The 16,260-nt window shown below is 38.7% G+C and overlaps 1 protein-coding gene across 1 annotated transcript in view; it reads right to left on the bottom strand.

Annotated features, from left to right (window-relative positions):
* The window catches only part of LOC137295571 (GRIP1-associated protein 1-like), an 80,961-nt gene extending 64,856 nt beyond the window's left edge, over positions 1-16,105 (bottom strand). The window contains exons 1-16 of the mRNA XM_067826977.1: positions 16,030-16,105; positions 14,313-14,379; positions 13,387-13,448; positions 13,248-13,274; positions 12,843-12,950; positions 8,235-8,388; positions 5,997-6,096; positions 5,328-5,392; positions 3,853-3,906; positions 3,646-3,716; positions 2,901-2,948; positions 2,602-2,633; positions 2,069-2,116; positions 811-910; positions 514-591; positions 11-145 (exon numbers count right to left, since the gene is read on the bottom strand). Of these exons, the coding sequence (XP_067683078.1) occupies positions 11-145; positions 514-591; positions 811-910; positions 2,069-2,116; positions 2,602-2,633; positions 2,901-2,948; positions 3,646-3,716; positions 3,853-3,906; positions 5,328-5,392; positions 5,997-6,096; positions 8,235-8,388; positions 12,843-12,950; positions 13,248-13,274; positions 13,387-13,448; positions 14,313-14,379; positions 16,030-16,071 (1,191 nt within the window). The 5' untranslated portion in view covers positions 16,072-16,105. The remainder of the gene's footprint in view (positions 1-10; positions 146-513; positions 592-810; positions 911-2,068; positions 2,117-2,601; positions 2,634-2,900; positions 2,949-3,645; positions 3,717-3,852; positions 3,907-5,327; positions 5,393-5,996; positions 6,097-8,234; positions 8,389-12,842; positions 12,951-13,247; positions 13,275-13,386; positions 13,449-14,312; positions 14,380-16,029) is intronic.
* Between the last annotated feature and the right edge of the window lie 155 nt (positions 16,106-16,260).

Genomic DNA, 16,260 nt, shown 5'->3' with positions numbered 1-16,260 from the left:
GTGTTCCTACCCTCAGCTGCAGCTGCAAGTCCTCCCTGAGCTGTGACAGCTGTTCCACTTTGTTCTGTAGCTCTGTGACCTGTTGCTCATACCTGGTGCTCTGTTCTTGGAGCTGCTGGGAGCCCACAATCCCAGCAGCATCAACCTGATATCATGAGACAACACAACAGTCAATATCTTCACAGCATGAAATATTGAGCTGAATTACAGTAAAAACATTGCAATCACTCATCTAACATGCTGCACTTTCAGAAATGAAGAAACTGTTGTTAAACCACTCCCACAAGACTATAACTTTGTGATTACAATCAAATCTCTAAACAACGGAGACAGGACCAGCCAATCCACTAATTACTAAAAGCATTGATCTAAGCAGTTTCGATTAATGTAGCAACCATCAGGTCCCCTTGCTCTTACAACAAGCATGAGCTGCCGAAGATCAATGCTCCCCCAGGTCTACAGGACACTCACTAAAGAGGTATTCATAATGACAGATATACAAGAGGCACAAACCTGTGACTGAAGAGTCTTCACTGTTCTCTGTAGATCCTGTATCTGTTGATCTGATGAGGACTGCTTACTTTCATCAGACTGTATTGATTAAAGATCTGGTTGTCATTCATCCTGGATTATCTTGTATACCATATCTAACTCTGTTATGATGTGCAAATTGGATAAAGTTACAGCCAAACCTCCATACACATGTGAATTGTGTCTGTTACAAATTCTGCTATTTCCACACCGTAAACTAAAACAATGACACAACTCAAATTAAACTGAATTATGTTATCATTTAAACCCTTGACATACTTTTTTGAGTTTCTCAATCTCCTGCTGCAGTTTGTTGATCTGGTCTTGATAATACTTCTGGTCTCTGTCCCTTGCTGACTGTAACTCCTCAATCTTCTTACTGTAACCATGGTAATACAACTTATAGCTCTGCTGTATAAGCAAAACTTTAACAATGTACTTATTCTTTAATAGCTCACTCTGCAGTAATGTATGTGACAGCAGCCTGTAAATAATTAAGCCATAATCAAGTGACTGATATTATGAGCAATGAACCATGCCATTGGGTCATGTTGACCTGCCATCAACATACAGATAACCAACAAAATGAGTTGTCCCTTTTTATCAGAAGTGGTTGCTAAGGACCATTCTAATCTGGAATTGCTATGAGTTCATTAAGTATGCAGTTACATTGTTACATGGTCAAGAAATATTGGCTGCCATATCTAAAACTTCTGTTAACAATTCTTTTCCTTTCTACACACACCACAGGTCTTGTAGTCTCCTTGGAGATATCGGTTAACAGCCACAGACAGATAACAGGGTGGATATGAGCACTAAGAGGAAATTGTGGAAAACGACCACAAAAATTATCTGAAAGTGAGTGAAAGAGAGGGATATTTATCACACAAAATGACTGCAGTTGGCAAGTACTGTATAAATTATCTCCCTTTGTTCTCACTGCATCTGTCATAATAAGCATTAATAAATAACTTTACAATACATATGTTGTGATAAACTGCAACAATTCTGAGCATCAGATGCGCTAATGCACTGTGATGAGGTGTGAATATTGATTGATATCTGGACAAACCAAAGTAAAATCTATTCTGAACTTCACTGTGTTCAGAGAATCTGCATCTGTTTCAGAGATATCCATCTGTACATCTGTACATCTGTACATCTGTACACTCACTAACATGACTCTGGACCCGGGTATACATATTGCAGAAGGTTAGTAGGATTTATCTTTCGGCATGAAATGTATGTGGACCCATTTCTTTTTGCAAATAATTCTTCATCCAATGATCCAGTCAATCTCTTTTTGCAAATAATTCTTCATCCAATGATCCAGTCAATCTCAAACCTTGCAAGTGGATGTTTTGTCAGACAAACTAATCACACTGAAAATTTTATTTGTATGAAAGACTCTGTCTATGTAACTGTCAACACAATAAACAGCAGTATACAGACTACTTGCTGAGGGAGGGAGCCCATGAGTCAACAGACAAATAAAGTTGGTTTTAAAAAGCGTCTGGCCTCATGTTATATCACTCACTTGCTTTCTTTGAATAGCTCTTCCTTCTCAGATTGTAAATTAACAAAACTGAAACAAGATGAAACACCTGTGAGGAACACTGCATATGGGGTGAAGGACATCTTCAGTAATTACAAAATCTTCCTGGTTTATTTCACCTCAAAATGCTCCAGACAGAGCACATAATGAAACATGAAATGGAACTTCATCACCTGATGACAAGGAGTGAGTGCTGCTTTGAACAGCATTCCAGTTCTGACAACGTTAAGCACTGTGAGAGGGTACAGGCCCTCAGAAACAAGGGCTAAAAATGTTTATTATTTTGATAACACGAAAGAATGCGAGTATAGTGCTTATTCAACTAAACGACACAATGACTGCAATCTGTGGAAGCTGGGATTATGACTGATCCTGGCATGACTAAGAATAGAAACTGTTGCCCTTAGCAATATTGGGCTAAAATATGCTTCAAAACTACTTAATCACAAGACATTTCAGCAAGACATTAAAGTTCTAAATGCTTCAAAACATAACAAAAATCAGCATATTTTTACCTTTCCTGTTTCTTCTTTAATTTTTCAGTTACCTGTAATTAAGAGAAATGTTTATTGATCGGTATCTCTATACTGTTCATATCCAAACACTGCAACAAGCTGAATTTCTTACTTCAGCTCAGTCACTTGGCTTCATTGACCTATACAATTCCTGTAAATTCTATAATTTGTGATACAATAGGCCTAAAACTAGTCATATGGTATCACATTAAACAGATCTTACTGTTTACACATAAGACACATAAATTAGCAAGTCCTACAAATATTATGCATGAGAAAGTATAGAAATGCAAACTCACTTTTTCAGCTTCGTCCTGGAGAGTAATCAACTGATCCTTGTACTTTTTCTGAAAAAGAACAAAATACATACACATTGTAAGGTTAAAATATTTGACTTATCAACAGACCTACCATCACTAATATTTGAATAATGAAATTAACTTGCCAAAATGGATCAGCACCTTCAACACCAATTCATCAAAGCTTCTAATATTCAAAGGAACCACCATGTAACGCCAGTCCAAAATACTTGTACTGGACCATGACCTTGACTTTGACCAAGATAACTCATTGCAATGAGTGAGTGAGTGAGTGAGCAATATTCCAGCCATATGGCAACGGTCTGTAAATAATCGAGTCTGGACCACACAATAAGCAATGATCTGTGCAATTGGGAGCCGATGACAGGAGTCAATCACGTCAATGAGCCTGACCACCCGATCCCATTAGTCGCCTCTCATGATAAGCATAGTCACCTTTAATGGCAAGCATGGGTTGGTAAAGGCCTATTCTACCCTGATCTTTACATGTCCTCATTGCAATGAAATTGCACCACCTGTCTTTGATTTACAACTGTAGCTGGCATGGAATATTCAACATGAAGATGATCTTGATGGACATGGCACCAATGTTTAAGGTCACAGTGTTGGTAACAGTACATGTTAAAACATGAAGTAGAACATTCATAACTCAAAACAGCGGAATTTGTAAAGATAATTTGCTGATGGGCTGGCCTAGAAGTTCCATATAAATCATTGAACCTACCTCACAAGATGTAAGTTGATCCCTCAGGATCTTCTTTTCTTCTGATTCTGTTTCCAGATTGAGCTTGAGTTCTGAAATGCAGGAGAGACAAACCTACTGATACTACAGTTATATATTGTGAACAACATAAAAGGGGTCATATTCATGCACACATAAAGAAAACAGTGCAGCAAGTGAGTCCTAAATACATTACAAAAGTCTACTTACTGCTTAATTCTTCAGCTAAGTCCTCAAGTCTTCTGTTTTCACCATTCTCAGGACCTGAAACAAGTATCTCTTCTCAAACAACAACAAACAACAGAAACCTGGCTCACAACACTGTTCTAAGAAAAGGACTAGCATGTCCACACATTAACATGCCAAATTCATTTCAATAAGTCAAATCAACAAAGAATCTAGCCCTACATTGAAAAGTCAGTCTGCTTATCCCCATTCCTTGATGACAAAAATATACATGAACTTTTGGTGTATTGACTGAAGCAGAATTTGTAGAGCCCAATGTTTTGTGTGAGTAGTTTATCTGAAATAATATAGTGTAAATGTCTTTAACAATATTTTAAGATCATCATATTTTACTCCCATTGAAAACTGGCATTGAAAGTGTGTAGCACAACAACTGCATACACGAAGAAGTATACAACATCTAAAAGAAAATTATGCCAGTCAAGTTCAAAATCTCACATCAATGTCATAATGACAGACTAGCACATTCAAATTGAAATTAAGGTAAGGTGAGGTAGAACAGGGTTTAACACTGCACTAATGAATATTTTGCTCACATGACGACATGCATGTGTGTGTATGTGTGGTTGCTTGTACTTGCTCAACTTCAGGTGTGTTTTTAGCAATAGCTCATTAAGATACCATGCAATAGTTAAGCATAAATACCGTACTCAGATACATACTGCCTCTGAGCCGACCAGTCCTTGTTGTACCCATTAATGCTGAGCACAGGCTAAGATGAACAAATACCATATTTTAACATGTCTTGGTTTGACGCGGGCAACGATTGTCCCTCAACCATCTGTTCTCTGGGCAGATGCGCTAACCAATACATGAAGGAGGAGGTCGAAATTCAAACTGAAAATAAGCCCCAGTAAGAAGGGAGATTCTGAACCTGAACGTTCAACCTGAACCTGAGGAAATCTACACTTGCTTCATTTAGGGCTTAGCATTGGAGAAAGGACTGGAAGGTCGGGGAAATAATGCAGTTCAGGGACTGTAAGACAGTAATAATGTCATAACACTTGCTAAGATTCAGAAAAACAGCTATTGACAAAAGCCAAATATTTAGCTCTCTGTGGCCTTTAAACTATAAATACACTCTGCCAGAGGATTTGTATCATGTTTAGTGTCAATTTACACAACTGAGATTAGATAACATGCACAATACAAATCATCAAGCCAGGCCATCTAATCACATTAGCTGATTCTTACACAAAGTAAGGGTTGCTGAAGATCCCTACTAATCCTGGGTCCCCACAAAACATTTGTAGCACTATGACATTGACACTCCCAGGATAAACTATAAAGCTACAACAGGTCGTAATGTTATGAATGCTTTGTGGATCGATACCCTGACCTTCATGGAGTCAGCTCTTTTGAAAAACATCAGGTATCTGGTGGCTACTTGACCACTGGACTCCTCACAGGCCCTGGCACTACAGCAATTTTATGCTCACCATCTTGTACAGAAATGCTGACAGCGCCATCTGCAGCATCCTGTCCATCAACTTGGATGTCGTCTCTGGAAGATAAGTTTAACACTGCTTTGTTTCTGTCTTGCTCTTTGTTACAGTATATTAAAAAAAAATCAAATAGCTGCATGTTTTTCAGCTTTAACACTTTTGTTTGCTGTTTCCAGTCACATGCAGTAATATTCAGGCTATATGGCAACAATCTGTAAACAATCAAGTCTAGACCTGATAAACCAGTGATCAATAGCATGAGTTACGAAAACATCAATTTTAACCCAGATATTTATGGGTATTTGACACTGTGTGAATGCTACAAGCACAAGAGATGCTGACAAATCAAGAATTAAAAATACTGCAAAACATATAACTGCACCTATACACATATGAAACTTTTACTGAGACATGGACAGTTTCACACTATGATCACCTGTTTGTTTTGGTTCATTTAGTGCAATATTAGTTCAGCTTCACATTACATATAATTATCCTTTTTCCCCAAAGTGAGTGAGTGAGTTCACATTTGGTCACATTGGCACTTTCCCTAAAGTCATCTGACAATTCTGAATCACTGAAAAAACACCAAACCACCAACACAAGAAGGTAACACTCTCTGTGTTTCTTAATGTACTTGGCAGAACAAATATGTCTTTTTACCTGTTGGCTTCATCGCCAGTCGGAGCTTCTCGCACACCGGTCACAAGCCCAGAATCTGACATTCCTTGACTCAAGAGCTGCTCATATTTTTCCTGTGCGGCTGTTCAAACATGGAAAGATAAAGACAAAATATCAACATATCACATTACACTATGAAAAACAACACAAACCAATAGTAGAAATAAACCTGGGCCCGCTTGCACAGAGCAATCTTAGTTACAATCAATCTTAGGCCCCTACAATCAACTTTACAATCACCATGCAATTGCCCTTAACCACTTGCACAAAGACGATCTCAAGACATCATGGATTTAAGATCGCGATCTTAACTAAGATCGAACTCCTCAACGTTGGAGGTAGAAATTTCTTAAACTTGACTCCTGTCTACAGTTGTCTTCAAGTGTGCATAGCATGCAGCGCAAATACAACATGGAACTGGTTACTGCACACAAATGACATTCCTTCTTTAACCGCACCTTGCAGATTTTTCATGACAACAAAACAAAAAAATAAATAAAAAAAAACAAACAAAAAACCCCAAACAACCTCAAACCACAAATCTTTGAAGGAAATAATAAAGTTAAAGAAGGAAGAGATAACGTAGAAGGTAACATGTATAATCACTCGTACCTCAGGGTTATTCTCTAATTTTTCTACATTCTAATAATTTAATGAACTAAACATGTGATACTGCAACCACAGAAATATCATGTTTTATGCAAATATTGAAATACAAACAAATACCTTAACAGACTGGGTCTTGAGTTATTGACCTAATAATCATGAAATTAAAAGATAACACATAAATAAAATTTCCTTATGATATAACACCTAAATGTACCATGATTTGTCACTGACTGTCAGTTGAACACAGTTTGGCATCGGTGTTATTTGGTGTAAAATCCCATATATATCCCACAAGCATTAGATTTGTAAAGATATGAAAGTGTGACAAGACTGTGGGAGTGTTTCTTGATAATTATTTTTTCGCTTTGTTAAAAAAAACGTTTTATGCAAATTTCACATACCCCAGCTAGTGTATTTTTCCCGTTTGAAAAATACTTGTATTATATTTAAAATGCATTAAAACTCTTGTCTCTCGTCAGATTCAATTTTTGCAAGTAGAAAAAACATAATTTTGTACATTATCCAACTGTAGATTATTTCAATGATAAACTAAGACAAAATCATTAACTGAAAAGAAGTATGTGGATATCTGTTGTCACAACAGAACATGCACTGTATTTCGGTATGGCAGATTGCAATATCAACGGCATAATCTGCAAAGGGAAACCATTCCCATCTTGCGTAAAAACTAAAATTAGCTGCCCTTGAGTTATTGAAAAGGTTATGGCCACTGCTAATCGCATGCAGACACCTTTCGTTACTATCCTTTCCTTGTTTATCAAATAGGTATGGCGTTCATACTTTTTCCAACACTGAATCGGGTGAGAATTGTACTCTATGATATCAACTCGATGATGTTGTTCACTACCTCACATAATGGTGTTTCAGACGTTAAATCGATGTTGCATTCTCCGTGTTGTTGAAGTGTCAAGGCGAATCATACAGTTGTATGCAATATAAAAGCAATCTCCAAAGCTAATTATTTGCGTGAACTGACATTAAGTTTAACGCCATTTTGCTACTGACTACAATTATCTTAGCTCCTTACAATTGGTTCCGACCAATTGTAAGTTTTGATTGTAACTTACAATGATCTTAGCCTACAAACGCTTTGAGCAAGAGGATGGCGATTGTAGCCGAAGCCTAAGATCGAGATCTTAAGGATTTACAATAATTGTAGCTCTAAGATCGTTTTGTGCAAGTGGCCCCTGTACTTAAAGAATGAGAAAGGGTGAGTGAATGTTATGAACCATCAGAGACCATTCATTTTGTTCTGGGGAAAAGGGAGGGTAGGGGCGAGTCATCAACGTTGCACATATGTACTATAGTATCATTAATTTTGTGCATAAAACATTATTTCAGTTTTGAAATCAGGAGTGTCATTGATTTACTACATGACATGCAGTGTGGTGGGGGTGAGCCAGTTACTTTGTCCATGCTCTCTTCCCAGCCACCACCACCTCCCACCCAACAAGTCATAAATTCAGAATGGTCCATTACAGGGTTGACCCAAATGCTTATGCAAGTTACCAATATTTGGTTGGTTGTGAAAACCTCACAGAAATTTTCATATTTTTGCCAATGATCATTACAGTCACAGTATATGCCCACCAGTCAGATTCTTCTGCAATACTGCATTCTGAGCCTGTAACCTTCTCACTTCATCCTCAAGAGCTGGGTCACATTCCTTCTGGGTAGAGTTATCTCCCCCTGTTTGTGGCTTTTCAGTTGCTTCTTTTTCCAACTCTTCATTTCTGGCTACCAGCTGCAAAGTTAGGTAGTCTGTGACTAAATCACCAGTATGAAGAATGGGTCTGGCAAAAACTGTACATTCTAGTAATAAAACTACTGAAATCAATACAAGTTTGGAAAACACTGTAAATGTATTTCCAGTCTACTACCCAAACTGAGTGAGTGGGTATTGTTTTAAGCTGCTTTCAACAATATTCCAGTCATGTGATGGCAAACTAAAGAATATGTGTACATGTTAAAAATTATAGGTACAACTCTAAAATGTGTCTACAAACTCTAGTTTCTGCACAACTGGGAACTGATGACATGTGTCAACCAAGTCTGCGAGTCTGATCACCCGATCCCAGTCACCTCTTATGATAAGCATAGCCACCTTTTATGGCAATCATGGGTTGCCGAAAGTCTGTTCTATCCTGGACCTTCACGGCTCCCTTGCCAAAGACCCAGGTTCAATTCTCCACATGGGCACTATGTGTGAAGCTTATTTCTGGTCTCCACAGTCATGACATTGCTCTAACATTGCAAAAAGTGTCATAAAACATAACTCACTCATTACAGAAGTGACAGTGCATGTCATAACAATTTACAAATGATGTGACATTGTCTATAGTCAGTTTGGTTCAAAAGCGGACCAATGAATTGCAATGTAACTCGAACCACTGTCCATGAAACAGGATGTTACAGAATGTAGTTCAGCCACCATATCAGCCAAGAAGAATACAACTTTATGGCTTTATATGGTCTGTTTGGCTCAAAAGAGGACCGATGAATTGCAGTCTAACTAAAATTAATAAACACAACATACTCAGTGACACGCTAATCATAATCAACTCATCATACCAACTCTGTAAGGTTTTTGCAGAATTCTTGTCTTAATTATAATAAAGTTGTTTAACAAACTATAAGTAAAATATTGACACAGGTCACTGTATATTATGAGGGAGGAGTGCAGAGAAAGGTATTCAAGAAGAACGTGAACAAGTGGCAAGAAAGATATTTATTCAATGACCTGTGCTGTGCTGTCTCCATGCTTTCTCGCACACATGGCTGTCCCTTTCTCTGCACTCCTCCCTCATAACAAATAGTAAACTTCAACATATTTGAAAAAGCATAAAATATCTTTGAGATGATTCCCTTGCCTCTAGACAGCACATGTATTTCATGCCAGCTGAGTCGACAGTCCATCAAAATGTAATTTTCTGAATAAAATTGATATTTCGTGATGGATGTACATGGTATTTTATCAGAGTCACGTGGACCAGTCAAAACTCGACATTCTTACATGAGGCTAGATAATGAGAGTTACCCACAGGAAAGCTCCCGTTTCCCACCACATTGGTCACATGACCAGCCCTGTTTGTCACTCACTCCGTAATTCCAAAAGCATGACACAAGAATTCCAGAGAATCCAATGTGTCTGAGTGAGGCAGTTGGGAGGGTTTGACGTCATGAGTCAGGATAAGTATAAAATATCAATTTTTTTCAGAAAATTACATATTTTTCCTTATCCTGAATCATACTTGTTTGCTTACAGTATCTGAGAGAATCGGAGGTTGGTCAGACCACGATGAATTCTGTTGGCTGCCATACAAGGACATCCAGTACTTCCCCAACTTCGGGGTCTGTAACAGCCATGATCTTCCAGTATTCATCCATGAAACAGGCGGATCACATCTAGTCGAACTTCTCTTCTTGTAAAGCGACTGTTGATGGGAACATGATGATATATATAGATCAGCTTGCATCCTGCTAGTGTCTAATGCAACTGTATGTCAAGATTTATGTCAAGGCAAGTTGTGACCTTTCATATGTACAACTATCTTCACTACAAGTACCAGGGGAATCACATCCAGCTGAACTTCTCTTCTTGTGAAGCGATCGCTGAGTGGAGCGTGATGATATATAGATCAGCTTGCATCCTGCTAGTGTCTAATGCTACTGTATGTCAAGATTCCTATGACAGGTTGCAACACTTCACCTGTACAAATATCTTCTTCTGGTGTTAAAAGGCAAATGTTCATAGGCAGATTCTGCACGCGTTGGTCTAATAGAATAGTTCATATTCTTCAAATGCATTCACTCATGCATGTGTGCATGCACCTGTGAAGGATGAAGATTCATGTTCAATGGTGAAGACGACTCGTATCTCAAGTCGTATTGTCCTGACTATAGTCCATTTGGCTCAAAAGCGCACCGATGAATTGCAATCCAACTCGAAAACTAATAAATATAAAATACTCAATGAAAAGCTTATCATAATTTAAACATCGTACCAACTCTGTGAGGTTTTTGCAGAATTTTTGTCCTAAAAATGAAAAAGTTGTTAAACAAACTATCATAAAAATCTTGACACAGTTCACTGTTTGTTACGAGGGAGGAGTGCAGAGACAGGGACATCCAGGTGTGAGAGAAAGGCTGGAGACAGCACAGCACAGGTTTAATAAATCAAAAACTTTGTCGACACTTGTACACTTGCTACTCGAACACCTGCAATTCATTGGTCTGCTTTTCAGTCAAACACACTATAAACATTCAGGGAACCCTTCCTGCTGAAAAGTCAAACACACTATAAGCATTCAGGGAACCCTTCCTGCTGAAAAGCTGAAGGTGCTTGAGTGCACTCGCTGTGTCAGTTGTAGGTTGCAGAGTTAATGCATTGATGCTGATACTCTGTCACTGTATGGGAAATCTTAGATAAGTTGTCCAATACCGTACATATCAGTGTAATCGGAGGGAAGGTCAAGATGTCAAGTCGTAGTAGATCTTGAAGGTGAGGGTGTCATAGGACTACAGTGAAGTGAGGTTTAGCCCAATTATAATCCAAGATGTACTCTCTGAGGGTTTTTTGATTTTTGGAGTTTTTTATGTAAGCAGACGACTCTCCTATAAGTCATCTCTATTGTTCTGCGAATACATTCGCGAGTGGTCTGAAAGTGTTCAACGTTGAACGTCATTCCTGCACCGAACATCAGAGTGATCTTCATGTCTGCGTATATCCCTGGAGTGGTTGTCATTCTGTGAATGCTTCCACACAGGCCTGTGTGTGGAGACCAAATCAAACGAAGATGACGAACAATGACAACGTCTGTGACGATCAGGGGATGCAGTCGGTGAATTCTTGCTGCTATAGCAGGATACGTGCATGCCCTTGCCAAGCCGATGAAGAATGCATCTTCTAAACTGCATCAAGGAGATACACCTCATGGTGAAAGATACAACTGATGTGAAGATCTTCTTGAATGGGAGCATTCACACAGTGCATCGTCTAATGTGTGTCGAGATGTTACAGCTGATGGTGAAGATCTTCTTCATTTGACAAACCTGCTGCAGCTGTGGAATCATCATGCAAGGTGACCGTAATAGTTGTTGATGACTAACCATGTCCAACTGGCGGCTGTAGATTTGCAGAAGCATGAGACGAGTTGAGTGTAGATGTTAGTCGTAGTCTACATTGAAAGTAGACTCTCTGAAGGTTGCAGAGTCATTGTAGATGCTGTAGATGAAGGTCTAGTAGATGCTGCATGTTGCGCTGATTTCCTGAAGCTCATTACCTCAGGTAGTAGGAGTCAAGATTTGTTGTAGACGTTTCTTTCATCAGGAGGGGCGATATCATTGCTGAAGGACTACATAGAAGAGCTGGTCTGTTGTTTCAATGATGATCTGGTAGTATTTGGTAGTTGAAGACAAGTCTTGGAGGATGTAGATGACTTCAACGTCTTTGGTTGAGATGACTGATTCTAACAATGACCTCTTCTGGGACTAGGACCTAGTCTCCATATTATCCTAGCGGAACCCCCAGGTTTTGTCTGGAGATTCACTATAAACCTGAACATCAGCAGTAGTTAGCACATGAATCAAATTTCCTGACACGACTTGGAAGAGAATATGTACAATTTTTTTTTAGCATATATTTGAATGGTAAACAAATACAAACAAAATTTTTACCAAGTTCACAGTGAACACTGAAAGAACAAATAACCACGCAAGTAGGACATACTAATAGGGAACAGCCGCAAACAGCCATAACATACACCAGGAGCATGATTGCATCAATGAAAACGTAATCTTACATGATGCATATCAGTACATGTTCAACAACAGAAAAAATATGTAAATTTATCCACAATTTCATATCGTAATGATGATTAAAACAGGCCAAAGCCCCATATTTCCAAATTTTGTTTAAAGGACCGTAAGGATATTAAACTCCATATTGGGACTCAAGTTGACTCCAAGCGTCTCACAGGGCAATGGAGGAGAGAGTGACAAACAAGGTTGGTCGTGTGACGGATGTGGCTGGAAACGGGAATCCTTCCTGTGGGTGAGTGTGATCATACGTCCACTTCAAACGAAGGGATTTCAAGTGTTCCACAATCTTCGCATAGAGGGAGGAGATAAGCAAATAAGCATGAGTCAGGATAAGGAAAAATCTGACAGTACTATAAGGCAGCATGTAGCATTACTTACTGCTGAAAGTTCTTGCATGAGGGTTTGGTTCTGAAGCCTGAACTCCTCTTCCTGACTCTGGAGCTTTCTCTGGAGTCCATCACTCTCCTGAAGAAGCAGCTCTACCTCCTACAACATCAACAATAGTTATTCTACATTCATCCCTGCCCTTGATCGTCACTGCTATCAATAAATATTTGAATATTTCAGCTAAATCAAGTCAACACAATCAACTCATTGACATAAGGAATGTTGACACAACAACATACAAAACCATGTCAGCAATCTTGAACACCCCATTTCTTCAGTCATCTCTTATAACAAACATGGATTAACGAAGACCATTTAGAACTTGGATATTTAACCTGTTTCCTGGAGACAGACATTTGATCTTTGTGAACAAGAAGCATTAAAATGAGATCTTACCTTAGCTTTCTTGCTCTTGCTGATTGCCTGCCAAAGACAAATAAGATTTGTGAAAGATGACATACCGGTATTATCAGTCATTGACTATCAGATGGTTTAAAATGAACATATATTTGCATGCATGCCATTTAAACATTACCTTGTTGGCTTTAATCAGTTCTTTTTCCAGTGCTTCATTTTTCTCAGCTGAATTTATGAGCTCTGTAACACAAGACGTGCACATTTCACAAATCATTGACAATTTTACCCATTTGCCTTTTGAATAGCAATGATTATGAATCTTGTTTAAACTTTACAAGTAATTAGACAATCACTATTGAGTCCCCAGTCAGAAGAAAGTCAGAAAATATTTGGATATAATTAACAATCATACTGCCCTTTGCAACTAATGTTAACTTCTTGAAAAGGTGTCTTGTTGTACACAAAGAACGAGATCAACTTTCCCATTACAACCTTATTTAATATATAGAGGATACTAAACGACCTTCCGTGTATTACCATTTTTATTAAACGAGTTAATGATTTGGTATCAGACGAGCGAAAGCGAGTTTGATACTAAATCTTTAACGAGTTTAATGAAAATGGTATTTCACAGAAGCGAGTTTAGTATTCTGTTTATTACTCGCCAACATAAATTGACAGAAACTGCGGTGAAATGGCCTACAGTGTGAGGACTCAGCTTTCAAGTCAAGCAAGGTCTAGTAAAATCGTGACATCAATATTAGCATTGTGACGTCACAACTTTGAACCATTTTGACGTCATACATTAAGCGGTATTACACTAGTGTAATATTGAAGTGAAAATATTACACTGCAGTATCTTCAACGGGCAAGTAATAAAAAAATTTATTTCCCAATATTAGAAAAGACAACACTCCCAATTTATGACAAACCAATGTTGTTGCTGCTTGCCCTTGGCACTTTGAACAGAATTTTAGAAAAAACATTTCTCAGAAACACTGAATCATCATCTTACAGAACATGTCAGAATTAACAAGGGTTAACACAATAAATCCAGATCTCCTCTAGATAATTCTATAAAGATTATGCTAATTATGTAGATACCTCTCTCTATTTTCTTCAGTTTGCCCTCAAATTCATAGTTTGTTGTCCTCAGCTCTATCAGCTGAAGCTGAAAAAGATTTATGTTGAACATTACAAGCATCATTTCATACTTGTTTGTTTGCTATTTAACACTGCACTCAGCAATATTCCAGCTATGTAAAATGGTCTGTAAATATTCACCAGACAATCCAGTTATTGATATCATAAGCATTTGTCTACACAAGCAGTATACCATGTCATGCATCAGGCAAGTCATGAACCTGACCATCAGACCTAACAAGCATGGATTGTTGAAGCCAAATCCTAACCTGAATCTTCACAGGATTTCACTGAAACTGCCGTCAGTGGGCATCTTGACCCTCATGTAGAGCTATGACAAGTGGATCATTTGCAATTACAGCACAAGCAATGGTAAAATTTAAGTATACCCTCACAATGAAGGAACAAGTACTTCAGCACAGTACAAACAGTATCCTCGATAAGATTTTAATCAAATGTTACACGAGTCTAAATTTCATGGAAACTATCACTAAAATCACCAAAGCTTTTACGGGGAGTAGTGCACTTTACCGGGCGCGCTTTTTCCGATTTTTTTCGCTGTGCTGGCGGGGCTCGAACGCTCTCAGCAGGGGTCGTGGGATTCTAATTAGACTAATTAGCGGACACGCTACCTCGGGACCACCGGTGCGATCACAGTTAGTTCGTGCTCGTTTAACGGGTCATTACCCCACTAGCTCTGCGCATGCGCAGTGAATGAAAACAAACTATTATGGTTTGTTTTCATTTACTGCGCATGCGCAGAGCTAGGCCCCGCCTACCCATTCGTCAAAGCGAGAAGCCACACCTAGGCATTGTTTTCAAGATGTTGTGCAGCCAATCCAGCGAAGCTATGATACACGATGACGTTTATCGTTTGACTTTCGATTCGTGGATGGATATATGGATATAATCGCATCTAAGGTTTGCCAACCCTAACCTTTACTCACTAACCCTAAGGATCTAGAAGGGGGGTCCCTAACCCTAAGGATCTAGAAGGGGGATCCCTAACCCTAAGGATCTAGAAGGGGGGTGTCCCTAACCCTAAGGATCTAGAGGGGGGGTCCCTAACCCTAAGGATCTAGAAGCGGGGGTCCCTAACCCTAAGGATACATCAGCGCGGTAAAGTGAGACAGTTCAGTAGATCACTATAGCGCGCTCATTAGCGAGTGCTCAGCAGTCCCGGGTCGCGCGCCCGGTAAACTGCACTCTAGCCCTTTTACGAAAGCTGATAATGATTTGGAAGAATGTGCAATACAAAAAGTGATAATATAATGATAATGTCTTCATGTCAAAATTCTCCATCAAAAAAGAATTTGACAGCCTATGCCACGCCTACTCAAGTTTAGATTTTCTGTGAACAAATCTTTACCGTCATCCGGAGTGTCCCGGCAAATTGCCCAGCTTTGATCGTGATTTTGTGCGGACATGTAAAGTGATATAGATTCGCGAAATGCAATTATGCACGTAATGAAAGGGTCCCCACAGTCTATACCATCAGGTCACCACTGATCATGCAATTATCAAAAATAAACTAGATTTTCAGAAATTTAGAACGGAAAAAGGTTGGGATTGAGTTTCCGTATTACGCAAACACGTCTCCAAGTAATGTAATATTTTCCTGACAGTTTTGTCTGTTACTGTTACTGCACACATCCGAAGCAGAAAGTAAACACGGTACCTGCATACGATGAAACTCTTCTTCTGACAAGGCAGACGCCATTTTGCTGCTGCCAATGTTTTCATCTGAAACCGAGGCTACTGGTTTATGTAAAATAGGAACTGGTATTATATTATGTCAAATATTGAATTATATAAAGAGTTTATGTAACCGAGTGTTGGAATTGTTCGCGCATATTCAAACAAATACAATAGTAAATTAGATATGCTGATAGAAAAGAAACATGAAAGT

This window comes from Haliotis asinina, chromosome 9 (assembly GCF_037392515.1).
Source record: "Haliotis asinina isolate JCU_RB_2024 chromosome 9, JCU_Hal_asi_v2, whole genome shotgun sequence".
Lineage (NCBI taxonomy): Eukaryota > Metazoa > Mollusca > Gastropoda > Lepetellida > Haliotidae > Haliotis > Haliotis asinina.
The sequence above is the reverse complement of the archived record's forward strand: the minus strand, read 5'-3'. Positions and strand labels throughout refer to the sequence as shown.